The sequence below is a fragment of the Bombina bombina genome, chromosome 4 (genome assembly GCF_027579735.1).
Source record: "Bombina bombina isolate aBomBom1 chromosome 4, aBomBom1.pri, whole genome shotgun sequence".
Classification (NCBI taxonomy): Eukaryota; Metazoa; Chordata; class Amphibia; order Anura; family Bombinatoridae; genus Bombina; species Bombina bombina.
Genome location: NC_069502.1, coordinates 84,853,024 through 84,869,491, shown reverse-complemented (window position 1 = coordinate 84,869,491; position 16,468 = coordinate 84,853,024). Strand labels below are relative to the sequence as shown.

The 16,468-nt window shown below is 41.6% G+C and overlaps 1 protein-coding gene across 1 annotated transcript in view; it reads left to right on the top strand.

Annotated features, from left to right (window-relative positions):
* The window catches only part of KIF13B (kinesin family member 13B), a 654,496-nt gene that overhangs the window by 322,295 nt on the left and 315,733 nt on the right, over positions 1 to 16,468 (top strand). Inside the window, exon 13 of the mRNA XM_053709534.1 lies at positions 9,722 to 9,856. Within this exon, the coding sequence (XP_053565509.1) occupies positions 9,722 to 9,856 (135 nt within the window). The remainder of the gene's footprint in view (positions 1 to 9,721; positions 9,857 to 16,468) is intronic.

Here is a 16,468-nt window from a genome sequence, read left to right as displayed (position 1 = left end):
CTGAACTATCATTTTTTTAAATGTTCTTTTCTATGCCCATGAAAGGGGAAAATAAAATTATTTAAATTAAAAAATCGTGAAATATAGCAGCTTTAGTGAAATGTTTTGCAAATGTGTAAAATTTATCAGAATGCAACAAATAATGTTCTATTTGTAACAGCAATTAGTAAGTAGATTGAGTTTATGTATTGCTGAACCCTTTGAGCAAATCAAAAGTAATTTAGCTCTGTGTACTTCAAGGAAACTATGTAGCTTTAAGTGCACTTAAAGATCACATTTTCCATTTCACAAATCATATATGTTTGTTTATGCAAGTCCATCTACAGGCTGCCATTGGGGTTATGGTAGGAACACCTGGGCTTGGACCCTTTTATCAGTGCTATTTATTATTAGATGCTATGTCCAGCATATATGTGCTATAGATTATGTGTGTCACTTAAAACTACATAGTTTCCCTGAAGTACACAGAGCTAAATTTCTTTTGATTTGCTCCATATCGGTAATATCTGTAAGTTTCTGTCCGATACCGATATTTCAGAAATTCCAATTATCGGCCGCTCCGATATATCGGTCTATCCCTACTTTTTTTACATTAAAGTGATTGGAAAGTCAAAATTAAACTTGCACTATTCAGATAGAGCATGCCATTTTAAGACAATTTTAAATGCCCTTTATTATCAAATTGACTTTGTTCTTTTCATATCCTTTGTCGAAAAGCATATGTACAAGTCCTGGGAGATAGCTTGGGGATTGGTTCCTACACACATTTGTCGCTCAACAAATGTGTTCTGTAGTACATTGCTTCACTGGAGCTAACTTTAACTGTGTGTTTAATCTATTTGCAGGGTTTTAACACATAGTTGTATGCAAACAATAGTTTAATAATAAAATACGCTAACATATTTGAAGCATTTAATTTTGGCACTTTTGTAACAATTTAATATATGTGAACAAAATACAAAAAAACAAAATACAAGTATGTACTGAGTTTACCTATACTGTAAGCATTCCCTTTGTACAATATCTCATTACTCTTCATGGATTTATATTAATGTATAATGAGAAACACTACAATGTTATGTCTCTTCCATTTTAATAATGATTAAGGTTCCTAATGTCCCTTAGTCACCACAAGAGCTTGTCTATTCCCGGCACATAAACTGAAGTATCGGCAAACCAGGGAAAAGGTGCATTTCTAACTGGCCGTACAGTTCTGCGCATCTCGTTTATGCTGGTGCTTATACCCATTTAAAGGATTCAGCATATTTTACAGCGAGGATAGTTAATAATTCATACATGATAATTATATGTGACAAAAGATCCTCGGTTGTGTAAATATTACATGGGCAATGCTTTTATCTGCTGCTACTTTTTCCATTTGTAAAGCAGCACTCCCACAGAAACCTATGAGATTAACTCCTATAATACTATAATCTTGTCCCCAAGGTGTTTCCATCTTTTCCACAAAGGAGATAACATAGGGTTTTACTGACCCTGTTCTAGCCTAATCATTGTCCGCACAGAGAGATTTATGTTAAAACATTATCAATTCAGCTTTTTTTTTGTTTCTTCAATAAACTATGATCTTAATAAAAGGAAGAAAAAGATTATTTAAATTAGTAAATTGAGATGATGACTATGATCTACTATATCTGAATATGGTATTCTACTGGGAAATTACTCTGAATATTTTATTTTACTTCTGTAGCAATCAGCATTGTGGCAGACAGTTTGTATGTAAGGACTTTGGCCTGAGAAGCTAAATGATAGGACAGCCAAGTGATGTGCTGTGACTTCCTTGTTTGTGTTAAACGACAGCGTTCTTCTTAAAGAGACATTGCAGTATAAAAATGACATGCTCTAATTCAGGGTTCTTTAAACCACAGGTCATGACCCGATACTGAGTTCTAACACCATGCTTACTGGGTCACAATGAGATATGAGAGTGTGGTGTGTGTGTATGAGAGTGTGAGTGGTGTGTTGAATGAGTGTGTGTGTAGTATGACTACAATCAGGAATAAAGTATGCACATATTTCAGTCAATTTGATAAAAATTGCAGCTATCTTGTATATTACTTCAGAAATTTTCATTGCAGTAGAAAAATTACATGCTCAAATTCAGGGTTCTTCAAACCATGGGTCGCAACCCATTACTAGGTTTCAACAGCATGTTTACTTGGTAGCAGTGAAATATATGAGAGTGTGGTGTGTGTTATATGAGAGTATGTGGGGTGTGTGTTGTATGAGAGTGTGTGTGTTGTATGAATGTGTGTGTGTTTGAGAGTGTGTGTGTGTGTGTGTTGTATGAGAGTCTGTGTGGTGTGTTTGTGTTGTACGAGTGTGTGTGTGGTGTATGTGTTGTAGGTGTGTGTGTGTGTGGTGTAGGTGTTGTATGTGAGTGTGTGTGGTGTAGGTGTTGTATGTAGGTGTGTGTGGTGTATGCGTTGTATGTGGGTGTGTGTGTTGTGGTGTGGTGTATGTGAGGGTGTTGTGTAGTGTATGTGAGTGGGTGTGTTGTATGAGAGTGTGTGTTGTATGAGTGTGTGCTGTGTCTGTTGTATGAGACTGTGTGTGGTGTGACCACAATCAGAAATAAAGTATACCCACATTTTAGTAAATTTGAAAAAAATTGCAGCTATCTTGTATTTCCATCTTAATATGGGAAGAGTCCCCACCTGCATTCCTTATTATGGGAAATACTGAACCTGGCCACCAGGAGGAGGCAAAGACACCCCAGCCAAAGGCTTAAATACCTCTCCACTTCCTCATAACCCCAGTCATTCTTTGCCTTTCATCACAGGAGGTTGGCAGAGAAGTGTTATAAGATTTCGGAGTAGTCTCTTATGGAGGGTAGTACTCTTCGAGATGGGACTGGTGTAGTCCTGTCAGCCTCTCAGGGAGAGCATGGATGAAAGTGTTGTGTGTGTGTGTTGTATGAGAGTATGTGTGTGTTGTATTAGAGTGTGTGTGTTGTGTGTGTTGTATGAGAGGGTGTGTGTTGTGTGTGTTGCATGAGAGGGTGTGTGGTGTGACCACAATCAGGAATAAAGTATACACACATTTTAGTAAATTTGAAAAAAATTGCAGCTATCTTGTATTTCGATCTTAATATGGGAAGAGTCCACAGCTGCATTCCTTATGGGAAATACTGAACCTGGCCACCAGAAGGAGGCAAAGACACCCCAGCCAAAGGCTTAAATACCTCCCACACTTCCTCATAACCCCAGTCATACTTTGCCTTTCGTCACCGGAGGTTGGCAGAGAAGTGTTAAAAGATTTCGGAGTAGTCTCTTATGGAGGGTAGTACTCTTCGAGATGGGATTGGAGTTTTAAGTAGTCCTGTCAGCCTCTCAGTGAGAGCCTGGGCAAAAGTTAGAGTCCGGAGATGCAGGGAGAGTCTTTCTGCGAAACCATCCCGACTCATATTAACAGCTCTATAGGCAATCAGCATTGACGAGTTTCGCTGCCTGCTTTCTTCACTCAAGTCCATGTTAGAAGTGATGCTACTATCTGTCACACTTGAAGGGCCGTGTTCCTGTTCCACGGCGTAGATTCTGGTAAGATTGTTTCATATTTTATATATGTATGATAACACAAGAAGACAGGGTCACAGTGTGACTCCTTTTATCTGTATAGAATCAAGGGTTAATATCTCCTTGGGGGGATTATTGAACAGGGGGGAATAATCTTATATATTTATTTGATTTTATGCTGCTTTTATGTGTGAGATGTTATGGGCTCATAGGCTGTTATGGAATATACAGGTTTCACTTTCACTTTGAGAGCCATACAGCTTACAAGCTTGGCGCGCTTTCTCATAGCAGGGACGGTCCTGCATTGTGCACCATTTGATTCATTCCCTTTTTCTATCAGAGAGGAGTCAATAATCTCTGTACTGTCTGGGTCATAGGAGGTGGTGAGTGCCCCAACCATTGGGGTATAAGGGTGCCATATTTTGAACAAAATAAGATGTTTTATTTCTCTAGTTCTCCGGTTATTGGACTAGCGATGGAGGATTCTGTTACTTTAGAGGGCACTCCCTCTATTCCTAATGAGTAATTCCTGTTTCTATGGTGAGGAGGCCTTAGTGCCGCCCTCTCAATTATGTTCCATATGCCTTGATAATGTGATAATATCAAACATGTTTGATACCACAGAGCCGTCCACCTCTGAAGAGTTGTCGTCCAGTGAGGTGCGTACCCTACATTCTTATATTTCTACACATGCAGTTTTCCCGTAGCGTTGCTGATCCTCCATCTGGAGGGGGTCTTTTTTCACCAGACGTTGCTGCGCAGTTCAGACGGTGGTGTCTGCAGCCTTTAATGCTTTACCTCGCCCTGCTAAGCGCAAGCAAAACGTTACATATTGCACTTCTTTCCAGAGTACATCAGATAATTTATTAGATTTAACTGAGGGTTATCAGAGGATGAAGTTCTTTCTGAGACTTCAGAGTATGAACATTCTGGGTCGGAGTCTGCTTCCTCTAAACCTCCGGCTGCGGAGGAACCAGACTTTAGTTTAGGAATTTGTACTTTCTTCTAAGGGAAGTTTTTGGCGAATTCAGAGGTTTAAGAGGCCAAATTGCCTTATGACCCTTTTAGGCAGTATATTAGCTTGAATGCTATGGCTTCAGCTTCTTCCAAGTCTAGACTTCTTCCAAGTCTAGACTTCTTCCCTCCCTTTAAGGAAATGATTTTGACTGGTCCAGGCCTGGACTCAAATTATCTCCACGGTCACAGGGGGCAAGGGCGCCCTCCTACCGCAGGAGTATATGAACTAATCTAAGGGACAATTTCGTTCTTTTCGTTCAGATAAAGCCCATGTCAGCAGTCCTCCGCTAAGCCAGATTAAACCAAGAGCTCTTGGAAGCCGGCTCAGTCCTAGAATAATGCCAAGCAGAGCAAGAAGCCCACCTTGTCTACGTCGGCAGGAATGGGCAGTTCCTGGTCCTCTTCTTGATCGTGTAGGGGGCAGTATGTCGCTCTTTTCAGTCACTTGGTTCAGGGATGTGCAGGAGCCATGGGTCCTGGAGGTCATAGCTCAGTGTTAAAAGATAGGTTTTAAGTCTCAGCCACCCAAGGGTAGATTCCTCCTGTCTTCCTGACCAGAAAGGAGGAAAGCCTTTCTGGGGTGTGTACGGGATCTGTCCTCTAGGAGTTATTGTCCCGGTGCCTATAACAGTGAGAGGGTTGGGATACTATTCAAACCTTTTCGTGGTCCCTAAGAAGGAGGGAACTTTCTGTTCCGTTTCTGGACCTAAAGTGCTTAAGCATGTTTTTAAATGCCCCCTCGTTTAAGATGAAGACAATAAGGTCCATTCTTGCCCTTGTTTGAGAGGGGTAGTTCATAACCACGATAGATCTGAAGGATGCTCCCTTCTCGTACCAATCCTCAAGGACCACATCCCGTTCTTAAGATTTGCATTCCTGGTCCAGCACTTCCAGTTTATTGCCCTTCTGTTGGGTCTAGCTAAAGAAATTTTTCGAAGAGTGGACCATTCGGAATATCTCCTCTGTCTTCTTCGATCCCACGGATGGCAGATAATCTAGAGAGAGTTTCCTGTATCAAGTACCAAGGTAGAATTCTTGGGTACTATAATAGTCTCCATAGACATGAGAATATTTCTAACAGACCAGAGACGCTGCAAGCTAGCTTCAACATGTCTTGCCCTCCAGATCTCCTTACAGCCATCTATGGCTCGGTGTATGGAGGTGATTGGTCTCATGGTGTCCAGCTTGGACATAATTTCCTTTGCCAGGTTTCACCTCAGACTGTTGCGATCATTCGGATCTGTCTCAACAGATTTCTCTGGACAACCAATCTGGAGAATCGCTCTCTTGGTGGTTTTGTCCAGATCACTTGTCCTGAGAGTTGTCCGTCTCAAGACCATCCTGGGTGATTGTGACTACGGTTGCGAGTCTGTCAGGATGGGGAGCTGTTTGGGGTGCCAGGAAAGCACAGGGCCTCTGGTCTCAGGAGGTAAAGCTCCCTCCTGATCTCATTTTGGCTCTTTGGGCAATATACAATGCTCTGAAGGCTTGGCCTCTGTTGGGTTTGTCCCAGTTAATCAGATTCCAATCAAACAATATATCCTCGGTGGCTTACATCAACCATCAGGGGGGAACGAGAAGCTCCCTAGTTTTGAGGGAAGTATCTCGGATTCTGGTGTGGGGGAGACCCGCATTTGTTCACTGTCAGCGATCCACATTCCGGGTGTAGACAACTGGGAAGCGGATTTCCTCAGCAGACAATCCTTTCATCCGGGAGAATGGTCTCTCCATCCCGAGTGTTTGCAGAGATTTGCAAGAGGTAAAAGAATCCTCAGGCGGAGCTAACAGATGCATTAACGGTGCCTTGGAGGTTCAAACTAATTTATCCTTTCCGAACATTACCACTACTTCCTAGTGTAGTGGCTTGAGTCATGCATGTGTCAGTAATACTGACTGCTCCGTCTTGGCCGCAAAGGAAATGGTTCGTGGATCTAGTGGGGATGTCATCATCTCCTCCGTGGAAGTTACCTTGTCACAGGGAACTGCTGACCAAGGTCTCTTTGTTCATCAATGTCTAGATTATCTGAGGCTGACTGCGTGGATATTGAACGCTTAGTCCTAGCCAAGAGAGGGTTTTTTGAGAGAGTTATTTTTACTCTCATTCAAGCTCGTAAGCTGGTTGTTGGTCGCATCTATCATAAGGTGTGGAGGACCTATCTATTCTGTTCTCCAGGATGAACTGGAGAAGGGATTTTTTTGCAAGTCCCCTGAAGGGGTCTGTGTTACTGCACAAGAGGTGTGCAGAGCTTCCAGATGTGCAGCCATTTGTTAAGGCTCTGCTAGAATCAGACCTGTGTTTAGAACTAAGACTCCTCCATGAAGTTTAAATCTTGTCCTTAAAGGGACACTGAACCCACTTTTTTTCTTTAGTGATTCGGATAGAGCATGCAATTGTAAGCAACTCTCTAATTTAATCCTATTATCAATTTTTATTTGTTCACTTGATATCTTTATTTGAAAAAGGCATCTAAGCTTCATTTTTGGTTCAGATACTGGACAGCACTTTTTTTATTGGATTTTAATGTATCCACCAATCGGCAAGAAAAACCCAGGTTGTTCACCAAAAATGGACTGGTATCTAAACTTTCATTCTTGCATTTCAAATAAAAAAACCAAGAGAATGAAGAAAATTTGATAATAGGAGTAAATTAGAAAGTTACTTAAAATGTAATGCTCTATCTGAATCACGAAAGAAAACATTTGGGTTCAGTGTCCCTTTAAGGTTTTGCAACGGGCTCCGTTGGAGCCTATGCATGAAGTAGACATTAAATTGTTGTCTTGGAAGGTTCCTTTCTACTGGCTATTGCTTCTGCGTGCAGAGTATCTGTGATTGCTGCCTTGCGATGTGTCCCTCCTTATCTGGCTTTTCATGCCGATAAGGCTGTTCTACGAACCAAGTTAGGTTTTCTTCCTAAGGTTGGGTCAATTCGCAACATCAATCAAGAGATTGTGGTTCCTTTCTTATGTCCTAATACTTCTTCGTCGAAGGAACGTTTAACGTATTTATGCATGTGGTTTGTGCCTTGAAGTTCTATCTTCGGGCCACGAAGGAATTTAGACAAACCTCTTTCTCTGTTTGTTCTCTTTTCTGGGAAGCGTAGGGGTCAGAGGGCCTCTTCGACTTCCTTATCTTTTTGTTTGAGGAGTGTCATCCGTTTAGCATAGAAACGGCGGGACATAAGCCTCCTCTGAGGATTACGGCTCATTCTACGAGAGAAGTGGTTTCTTCTTGGGCCTTCAAAGATGAGGCCTCTATGGATCAGATTTGTAAGGCGGCTACCTGATTTTCCTTGCATACTTTTTAAAAATTTTTACAAGTTTGATGTTTTTGCTTCTGCTGAAGCAGCCTTCGTCAGAGAGGTTTTTTAGGCTGGGGTGCCCCCAGATTAGGGAGCCTCTCTTTTCCCTCCTGTTAGCATTCTGTGTACTCTAAAGCTTGGGTATATGTTTCCCACAAGTAAGAAATGCAGCTGTGGACTCTTCCCATATTAAGATGGAAGACCTAAATTATGCTTACCTGATAATTTAATTTCCATCTGTATGGGAAGAGTCCATAGCTCCCGCCCGTGTTCTCCGTTGGGCGGCCCTTAATTTGAAAAAAAAAATTCTGGCACTTTTTTCACCCTGATATTTCTCCTACTGTTCCTTGTTCCCTTGGCAGAATGACTGGGGTTATGAGGAAGTGGGGGAGGTATTTAAGCCTTTGGCTAGGGGGTGTTTGCCTCCTCCTGGTGGCCAGGTTCAGTATTTCCCACAAGTAAGGAATGCAGCTGTGGACTCTTCCCATACAGATGGAAATGAAATCATCAGGTAAGCATAATGTATGTTTTTACTTCAGAAATTTTCAGACCAAGCATAAAAATAGGGTCACGAAGGTATGTGGTATCATGGCACTGGGTAACCACTGCTTACGTTAATTAAGGGTCTACCAGAGAGTGCTGACAAACTGCTGGACATATTAGTGAGATTTTCAGTGGAGCACTGTCTTCTAACATGACTTTTTCTAGCATGTTTTTGTCACAAGGGATTCAGTCCATCTCTTGTTAGGTGTGAGTCACATTTAAATAATAAAAAAAACAACTGACATTTGGCTTGAAAATTAAACATTTTAAACCCTTGGTCAGCATGTAATGTATAGCAGTCACAGTAGTTTTTTGCCAACCCACTATTGGAAGAAGGGGGTTAAAGACATTTTTTTTATTTCATTTAAAAGTTGACTGAAATGTAATCACCTGTAGCTACAAAACTTAATGTGTTCTGGAGAACGCTCTTCTCTGTTCCTGTTCTTGCCAGAGCCCTGGCCGCGCCAACAGAAGGCTTAGCGTGTTTGGCTCCTAGGACCTGCTGAGTGCGCTAAGCTTCCTGTTAGTGTGACTTTGGCTCTGGCAAGAAGAGGGTCTGGTTAGTATGCTCTCCAGAGTGCATTAAGGTAAGTATTAATCCCTTAAAAAAAAAAACAATAATAAAGCAAACAAATGGATAATGATTTCGTCAGTATTTTTCCATTTTCTTTGTGAATTTATTCAGATATTTGTTTTGTTAAAACAAAAAGGAAAATCAGATTTTCGAAAAACAAATTCACATTTCTAATCTCTTGTACCTATTAGTGCCACCTTCAGTAGTCCCATTGCCCCTCAGGGGGGCAGTATCGCCCACTTTGGGAGCCACTGCACTAGGAATGGGAAAATGTTTTTCTGATGTTAGACAAAAAGCATGTGAAATAAATAATGAATGCAGAGTGCTGAGTTCTTGTCCCCCCCCCCCCCCCCCGTACTTAGTGTTATGGGAGGATTTAGTTGTGTGTGTATTGTCTTCAACAGTCTATGTGAAAATGGTGGTCCAGGCATTTTGGTTTATTAATTGGCAATGGCTGTGGTAGGACAAAACTCATCTTTGTAGTCTTGTTTTCTTTTCTTATGATGTCTTAGGCAATAGCTTGACAGATGCCCCTTTTATCTGTTCTACATGTTCATGGTTGGTGTTTAGTGCTGTCACATCGCCACCTGCTGGCTAAATAGCTCTCTAACTAGCAACTTATCTAACTATACAAAGAATGATGCCGCATGTTACTACATGTTACAAATGTTAAGCATTTAATACAGAGTAACTGGTCTCTGACATTTATATATACAGTGTGCATATTTATTCTACTATTCCTTTTTTCCCTACAGGAGCGTCAGAAGCAGCTGGAAAGTCTTGGCATTTCACTTCAGTCTTCTGGGATTAAAGTTGGAGATAATAAATGTTTTTTAGTCAATTTAAATGCCGATCCAGCTCTCAATGAGCTCCTGGTATACTACCTTAAGGTAAGCTGTGAAGTAATAGGTCTATTTATTGCATTCTTTTTCACTGCGTTGTGACACTCACTATATCCGCACTGCTCTGAAACTCAGCTGATTTTTTTTCATTATATTCTTGGTTTCTGTTTCATACAAGCCTTCTGGTTAATACATTTATATTCAAGTAATTAATTTCTAAAGCCTCAGTAATCCTGTGTGGTTACAGTTAATAACGTTTCTAAAAATACAAGAGCGTCTCAGTTTTAACAATTTTGACCTACAATACAGCTCTTTGTCTTATAATTCAAATATTAACTATTCGCGCTAATTCAAGTTTTACCTTTTGATTCAGCCATTTATTTTGTATACAGTAGTTTTTTTGTCTTTAGTTTCCTGGATTGGTTGTAATATATACGTTGTCTTCTGTCATTTGTATTGTTAGTGACATGGCTGTTCTATTACCGATAACTGTAAATTGAAAATTAGTATGGGTTGGTTATGCACAAAGATTTGCAGAGGAGCAATGGCATTAAAGGGACAGTAAAGTCAAAATTAAACTTTCATGATTCAGAAAGAACATGCAATTTTTAATAAGTTTCCATTGTACTACTCGTATGCTTAGTTTTCTTGGTATCCATTGTTGAAAAGTGTACATAAAAGCAATGCACTACTGTGAGCTAGCTGCTTGTCACTGTCTCACTCAGTGTGTTCAGCTAGGATCCAGTAGAGCATTGCTCTTCTTCAACAAAGGATGACAAGATCATTAAGCACATTTGATAATAGAAGTAAATCTGAAAACCCAAGTTTTCTTTCTTGATTATGTCCCTGTAAGGTCTATAACTCAGCGTTGTATGTTTACTTTATAATATTGTTGCTGTGAAGAAGGGGCCAGTTATTTCTCCAGGCACAAATTCAGTTTTTTTTTTTTTTAAAAACCCAGTAATATGTGATATCTTCAAGGTAGAAAAATTGCCAAAATAATCTGACAGAAACCTGAAAATTAATTTAAAAAAATTAACCATTACAGCCATGAATATACAGAATCTTGCTATATGATTAAACGTTAATCTAGATTTCAAGATAAATAACTTTTAGATTATAATGTATCTTAAAGGGACATGAAACCCAAAAATACAATTTCTCCAACATTGGTGTGTCCGGTCCACGGCGTCATCCTTACTTGTGGGAATATCTCTTCCCCAACAGGAAATGACAGAGTCCCAGCAAAGCTGGCCATATAGTCCCTCCCAGGCTCCGCCCACCCCAGTCATTCTCTTTGCCGTTGCACAGGCAACATCTCCACGGAGATGGTTAAGAGTATGTGGTGTTTAGTTGTAGTTTTTTTATTCTACTATCAAGAGTTTGTTATTTTAAAATAGTGCTGGTATGTACTATTTACTCTGAAACAGAAAGAGATGAGGAATTCTGTTTGTGAGAGGAAGATGATTTTAGCAGACAGTAACTAAAATCCTTTGCTATTTCCACATAGGACTGTTGAGATGAAGTAACTTCAGTTGGGGGAAACAGCACACTTTTCTGCTTAAGGTATGACTAGCCATATTTCTAACAAGACTGTGTAATGCTGGAAGGCTGTCATTTCCCCTCATGGGGACCGGTAAGCCATTTTCTTAGTCTCAAGCAGAATAAAGGGCTTAATATGGGCTATAAAACTGGTAGACACTTTTATGGGCAAAATCGTTTGCTTTATTTGGGCATTTTATACATGTTTATGCTGGTATTTCACTTTTATAAACTTGGGGAACGTTTTTTAACGTCAGGCACTATGTTAGACACCTTTTCCAGTCAGGAAGGGCCTTCCCAGTTGTAGGCTGAGCCTCATTTTCGCGCTATTACTGCGCAGTTGTTTTTCAGAGCAAGACATGCAGATGCATGTGTGAGGACCTGAAAATAGTTGGAAAAGTTCCTAGAAGGCGTCATTTGGTATCGTATTCCCCTCTGGGTTTGGTAGAGTCGCAGCAAAGGCTGTAGCTGGGACTGTAGAGGGGTTAAAACTGTAATCGGCTCCGGTTTCGTTATTTTAAGGGTTAAAGCTCTGAAAGTTGGTGTGCAATACTTTTAATGCTTTAAGACACTGTGGTGAAATTTTGGTAAATTTTGAACAATTCCTTCATATTTTTTCTCATATTCAGTAATAAAGTGTGCTCTGTTTAAAATTTAAAGAGACAGTAACGGTTTTGATTTAAAACGGTTTTTGTGTTTTTCTGACAAGTTTAAGCCTGTTTAACATGTCTGTGCCTTCGGATAAGCTATGTTCTATATGTATGAAAGTCAATGTGTCTCCCCCTTCTAAATTATGTGATAATTGTGCTAAAGCGTCCAAACAAAGTAAGGACAGTACTGTCACAGATAATGAAGTTGCCCAAGATGATTCATCAGATGAAGGGAGTAGACATGGTTCTACATCATCTCCTTCTGTGTCTACACCAGTTTTGCCCACGCAGGAGGCACCTAGTACTTCTAGCGCGCCAATGCTTATTACCATGCAACAATTGACGGCTGTAATGGATAACTCCATAGCAAATATTTTATCCAAAATGCCTGCATATCAGAGAAAGCGCGATTGCTCTGTTTTAAACACTGAAGAGCAGGAGGGCGCTGATGATAATTGTTCTGTCATACCCTCACACCAATCTGAAGGGGCCATGAGGGAGGTTTTGTCAGATGGGGAAATTTCAGATTCAGGAAAAATTTCCCAACAGGCTGAACCTGATGTTGTGACATTTAAATTTAAATTAGAACATCTCCGCGCACTGCTTAAGGAGGTGTTATCTACTCTGGATGATTGTGACAACCTGGTCATTCCAGAAAAATTATGCAAGATGGACAAGTTCCTAGAGGTTCCGGTGCACCCCGACGCTTTTCCTATACCCAAGCGGGTGGCGGACATAGTGAATAAGGAATGGGAGAAGCCCGGCATACCTTTTGTTCCCCCTCCTATATTTAAGAAATTATTTCCTATGGTCGACCCCAGAAAGGACTTATGGCAGACAGTCCGTAAGGTCGAGGGGGCAGTTTCTACTCTAAACAAGCGCACTACTATTCCTATCGAGGATAATTGTGCTTTCAAAGATCCTATGGATAAAAAATTGGAGGGTTTGCTTAAAAAGATTTTTATACAGCAAGGTTACCTTCTTCAACCCATTTCGTGCATTGTTCCTGTCACTACAGCAGCGTGGTTCTGGTTCGAGGAACTAGAAAAGTCGCTCAGTAGAGAGACTCCATATGAGGAGGTTATGGACACGCACTTAAGTTGGCTAACTCTTTTATTTTAGATGCCGCTTTGCAAATAGCTAGATTAGCGGCGAAAAATTCAGGGTTTGCAATTGTGGCGCGCAGAGCGCTTTGGCTAAAGTCTTGGTCAGCGGATGTATCATCCAAGACAAAATTGCTTAATATCCCCTTCAAGGGTAAAACTCTCTTCGGGCCAGAATTGAAAGAGATTATCTCAGACATCACTGGGGGAAAGGGCCACGCCCTCCCACAAGATAGGCCTTTCAAAGCCAAGAATAAGTCTAATTTTCGTTCCTTTCGTAATTTCAGGAACGGACCGGGCTCTAATTCTGCATCCTCTAAACAAGAGGGTAATACCTCACAGACCAAACCAGCCTGGAAACCGATGCAAGGCTGGAACAAGGGTAAGCAGGCCAAGAAGCCTGCCGCTGCTAACAAAACAGCATGAAGGAGTAGCCCCGGATCTGGGACCGGATCTAGTGGGGGGCAGACTCTCTCTCTTTGCTCAGGCTTGGGCAAGAGATGTTCAGGATCCCTGGACGCTAGAAATAGTTTCTCAGGGTTATCTTCTGGAATTCAAGGAATTCACTTATCCTCAAACCAAATAAAGAGACAGGCATTCTTACATTGTGTAGAAGACCTGTTAAAGATGGGAGTGATACACCCAGTTCCAACGGCGGAACAAGGAATGGGATTTTACTCAAATTTGTTTGTGGTTCCCAAAAAAGAGGGAACTTTCAGACCAATCCTGGATCTAAAGATCCTAAACAAATTTCTCAGAGTACCATCGTTCAAGATGGAAACCATTCGAACGATTCTACTCACAATTCAGGAAGGTCAATTTATGACTACCGTGGATCTAAAGGATGCGTATCTACATATCCCTATCCACAAAGAACATCATCAGTTCCTAAGGTTCGCCTTTCTGGACAAACACTACCAGTTTGTGGCTCTCCCATTCGGGTTAGCCACTGCTCCAAGGATTTTCACAAAGGTACTCGGATCCCTTCTAGCGGTTCTAAGACCAAGGGGCATTGCAGTAGTACCGTACTTGGACGACATTCTAATACAAGCGTCGTCTCTTTCAAAGGCAAAGGCTCACTCAGACATCGTTCTGGCCTTTCTCAGATCTCACGGATGGAAGGTGAACATAGAAAAAAGTTCCCTGTCTCCGTCGACAAGAGTTCCCTTCTTGGGAACAATAATAGATTCCTTAGAAATGAGGATTTTCTTGACAGATGTCAGAAAGTCAAAGCTTCTAAACGCTTGTCAAGCTCTTCATTCTATTCCTCATCCTTCCGTAGCTCAGTGCATGGAAGTAGTAGGATTGATGGTTGCAGCAATGGACATAGTTCCTTTTGCGCGAATTCATCTAAGACCATTACAACTGTGCATGCTGAAACAGTGGAATGGGGATTACAGACTTGTCTCCAGTGATTCAAGTAGATCAGAAGACCAGAGACTCACTCCGTTGGTGGCTAACCCAGGATCACCTATCCCAGGGAATGAGCTTCCGCAGTCCAGAGTGGGTCATCGTCACGACTGACGCCAGCCTAGTGGGCTGGGGCGCGGTCTGGGAATCCCTGAAAGCTCAGGGGGACTGTGGTCTCGGGAAGAGTCTCTTCTCCCGATAAACATTCTGGAACTAAGAGCGATATTCAATGCTCTCAGGGCTTGGCCTCAGCTAGCAAAGGTCAGATTCATAAGATTCCAATCAGACAACATGACGACTGTTGCGTATCTCAATCATCAGGGGGGAACAAGGAGTTCCTTGGCGATGAAAGAAGTGACCAAAATAATACAATGGGCGGAGAACCACTCCTGCCACCTATCTGCGATCCACATTCCAGGTGTGGAAAACTGGGAAGCGGATTATTTGAGTCTTCAGACATTCCATCCGGGGGAGTGGGAACTCCACCCGGAGATCTTTGCCCAGTTGACGCAACTATGGGGCATTCCAGATATGGATCTGATGGCGTCCCGTCAGATCTTCAAGGTTCCTTGCTACGGGTCCAGATCCAGGGATCCCAAGGCGACTCTAGTGGATGCACTAGTAGCGCCTTGGACCTTCAACCTAGCTTATGTGTTTCCACCGTTTCCTCTCATTCCCAGGCTGGTAGCCAGGATCAAACAGGAGAGGGCCTCGGTGATCTTGATAGCTCCTGCGTGGCCACGCAGGACTTGGTATGCAGACCTGGTGAATATGTCATCGGTTCCACCATGGAAGCTACCTTTGAGACAGGACCTTCTTGTTCAGGGTCCATTCGAACATCCAAATCTGGTCTCCCTCCAGCTGACGGCTTGGAGATTGAACGCTTGATTCTATCAAAGCGTGGGTTTTCAGATTCCGTGATAGATACTCTGGTTCAAGCCAGAAAACCGGTAACTAGAAAGATTTACCATAAAATATGGAAAAGATATATCTGCTGGTGGGAATCCAAGGGATTCCCATGGAATAAGAAAAAGATTCCTAGGATTCTTTCCTTTCTACAAGAAGGTTTGGATAAAGGATTATCTGCAAGTTCTCTAAAGGGACAGATTTCTGCTTTATCTGTCCTACTACACAAACGACTGGCAGTTGTGCCAGATGTTCAAGCATTTGTTCAGGCTTTGGTTCGGATCAAACCTGTTTACAGACCTTTGACTCCTCCCTGGAGTTTAAATCTAGTTCTTTCAGTTCTTCAAGGGGTTCCGTTTGAACCTTTACATTCCGTAGATATTAAGTTGTTATCTTGGAAAGTTTTGTTTTTGGTTGCTATTTCTTCTGCTAGAAGAGTTTCTGAGTTATCTGCTCTACAATGTACTCCACCCTATCTGGTGTTCCATTCAGATAAGGTTGTTTTGCGTACTAAGCCTGGTTTTCTACCAAAGGTTGTTTCCAACAAAAATATTAATCAGGAGATAGTTGTACCTTCTTTGTGTCCGAATCCAGTTTCAAAGAAGGAACGTTTGCTACACAATTTAGATGTAGTCCGTGCTCTAAAATTCTACTTAGAAGCTACGAAAGACTTCAGACAAACTTCTTCTCTGTTTGTCGTCTATTCTGGTAAAAGGAGAGGTCAAAAAGCAACTTCTACCTCTCTTTCTTTTTGGCTTAAAAGCATCATCCGATTGGCTTATGAGACTGCCGGACGGCAGCCTCCTGAAAGAATCACAGCTCACTCCACTAGGGCTGTAGCTTCCACATGGGCCTTCAAGAACGAGGCTTCTGTTGATCAGATATGTAAGGCAGCGACTTGGTCTTCACTGCACACTTTTGCCAAATTTTACAAATTTGATACTTTTGCTTCTTCGGAGGCTATTTTTGGGAGAAAGGTTTTGCAAGCCGTGGTGCCTTCCGTTTAGGTGACCTGATTTGCTCCCTCCCTTCATACGTGTCCTAAAGCT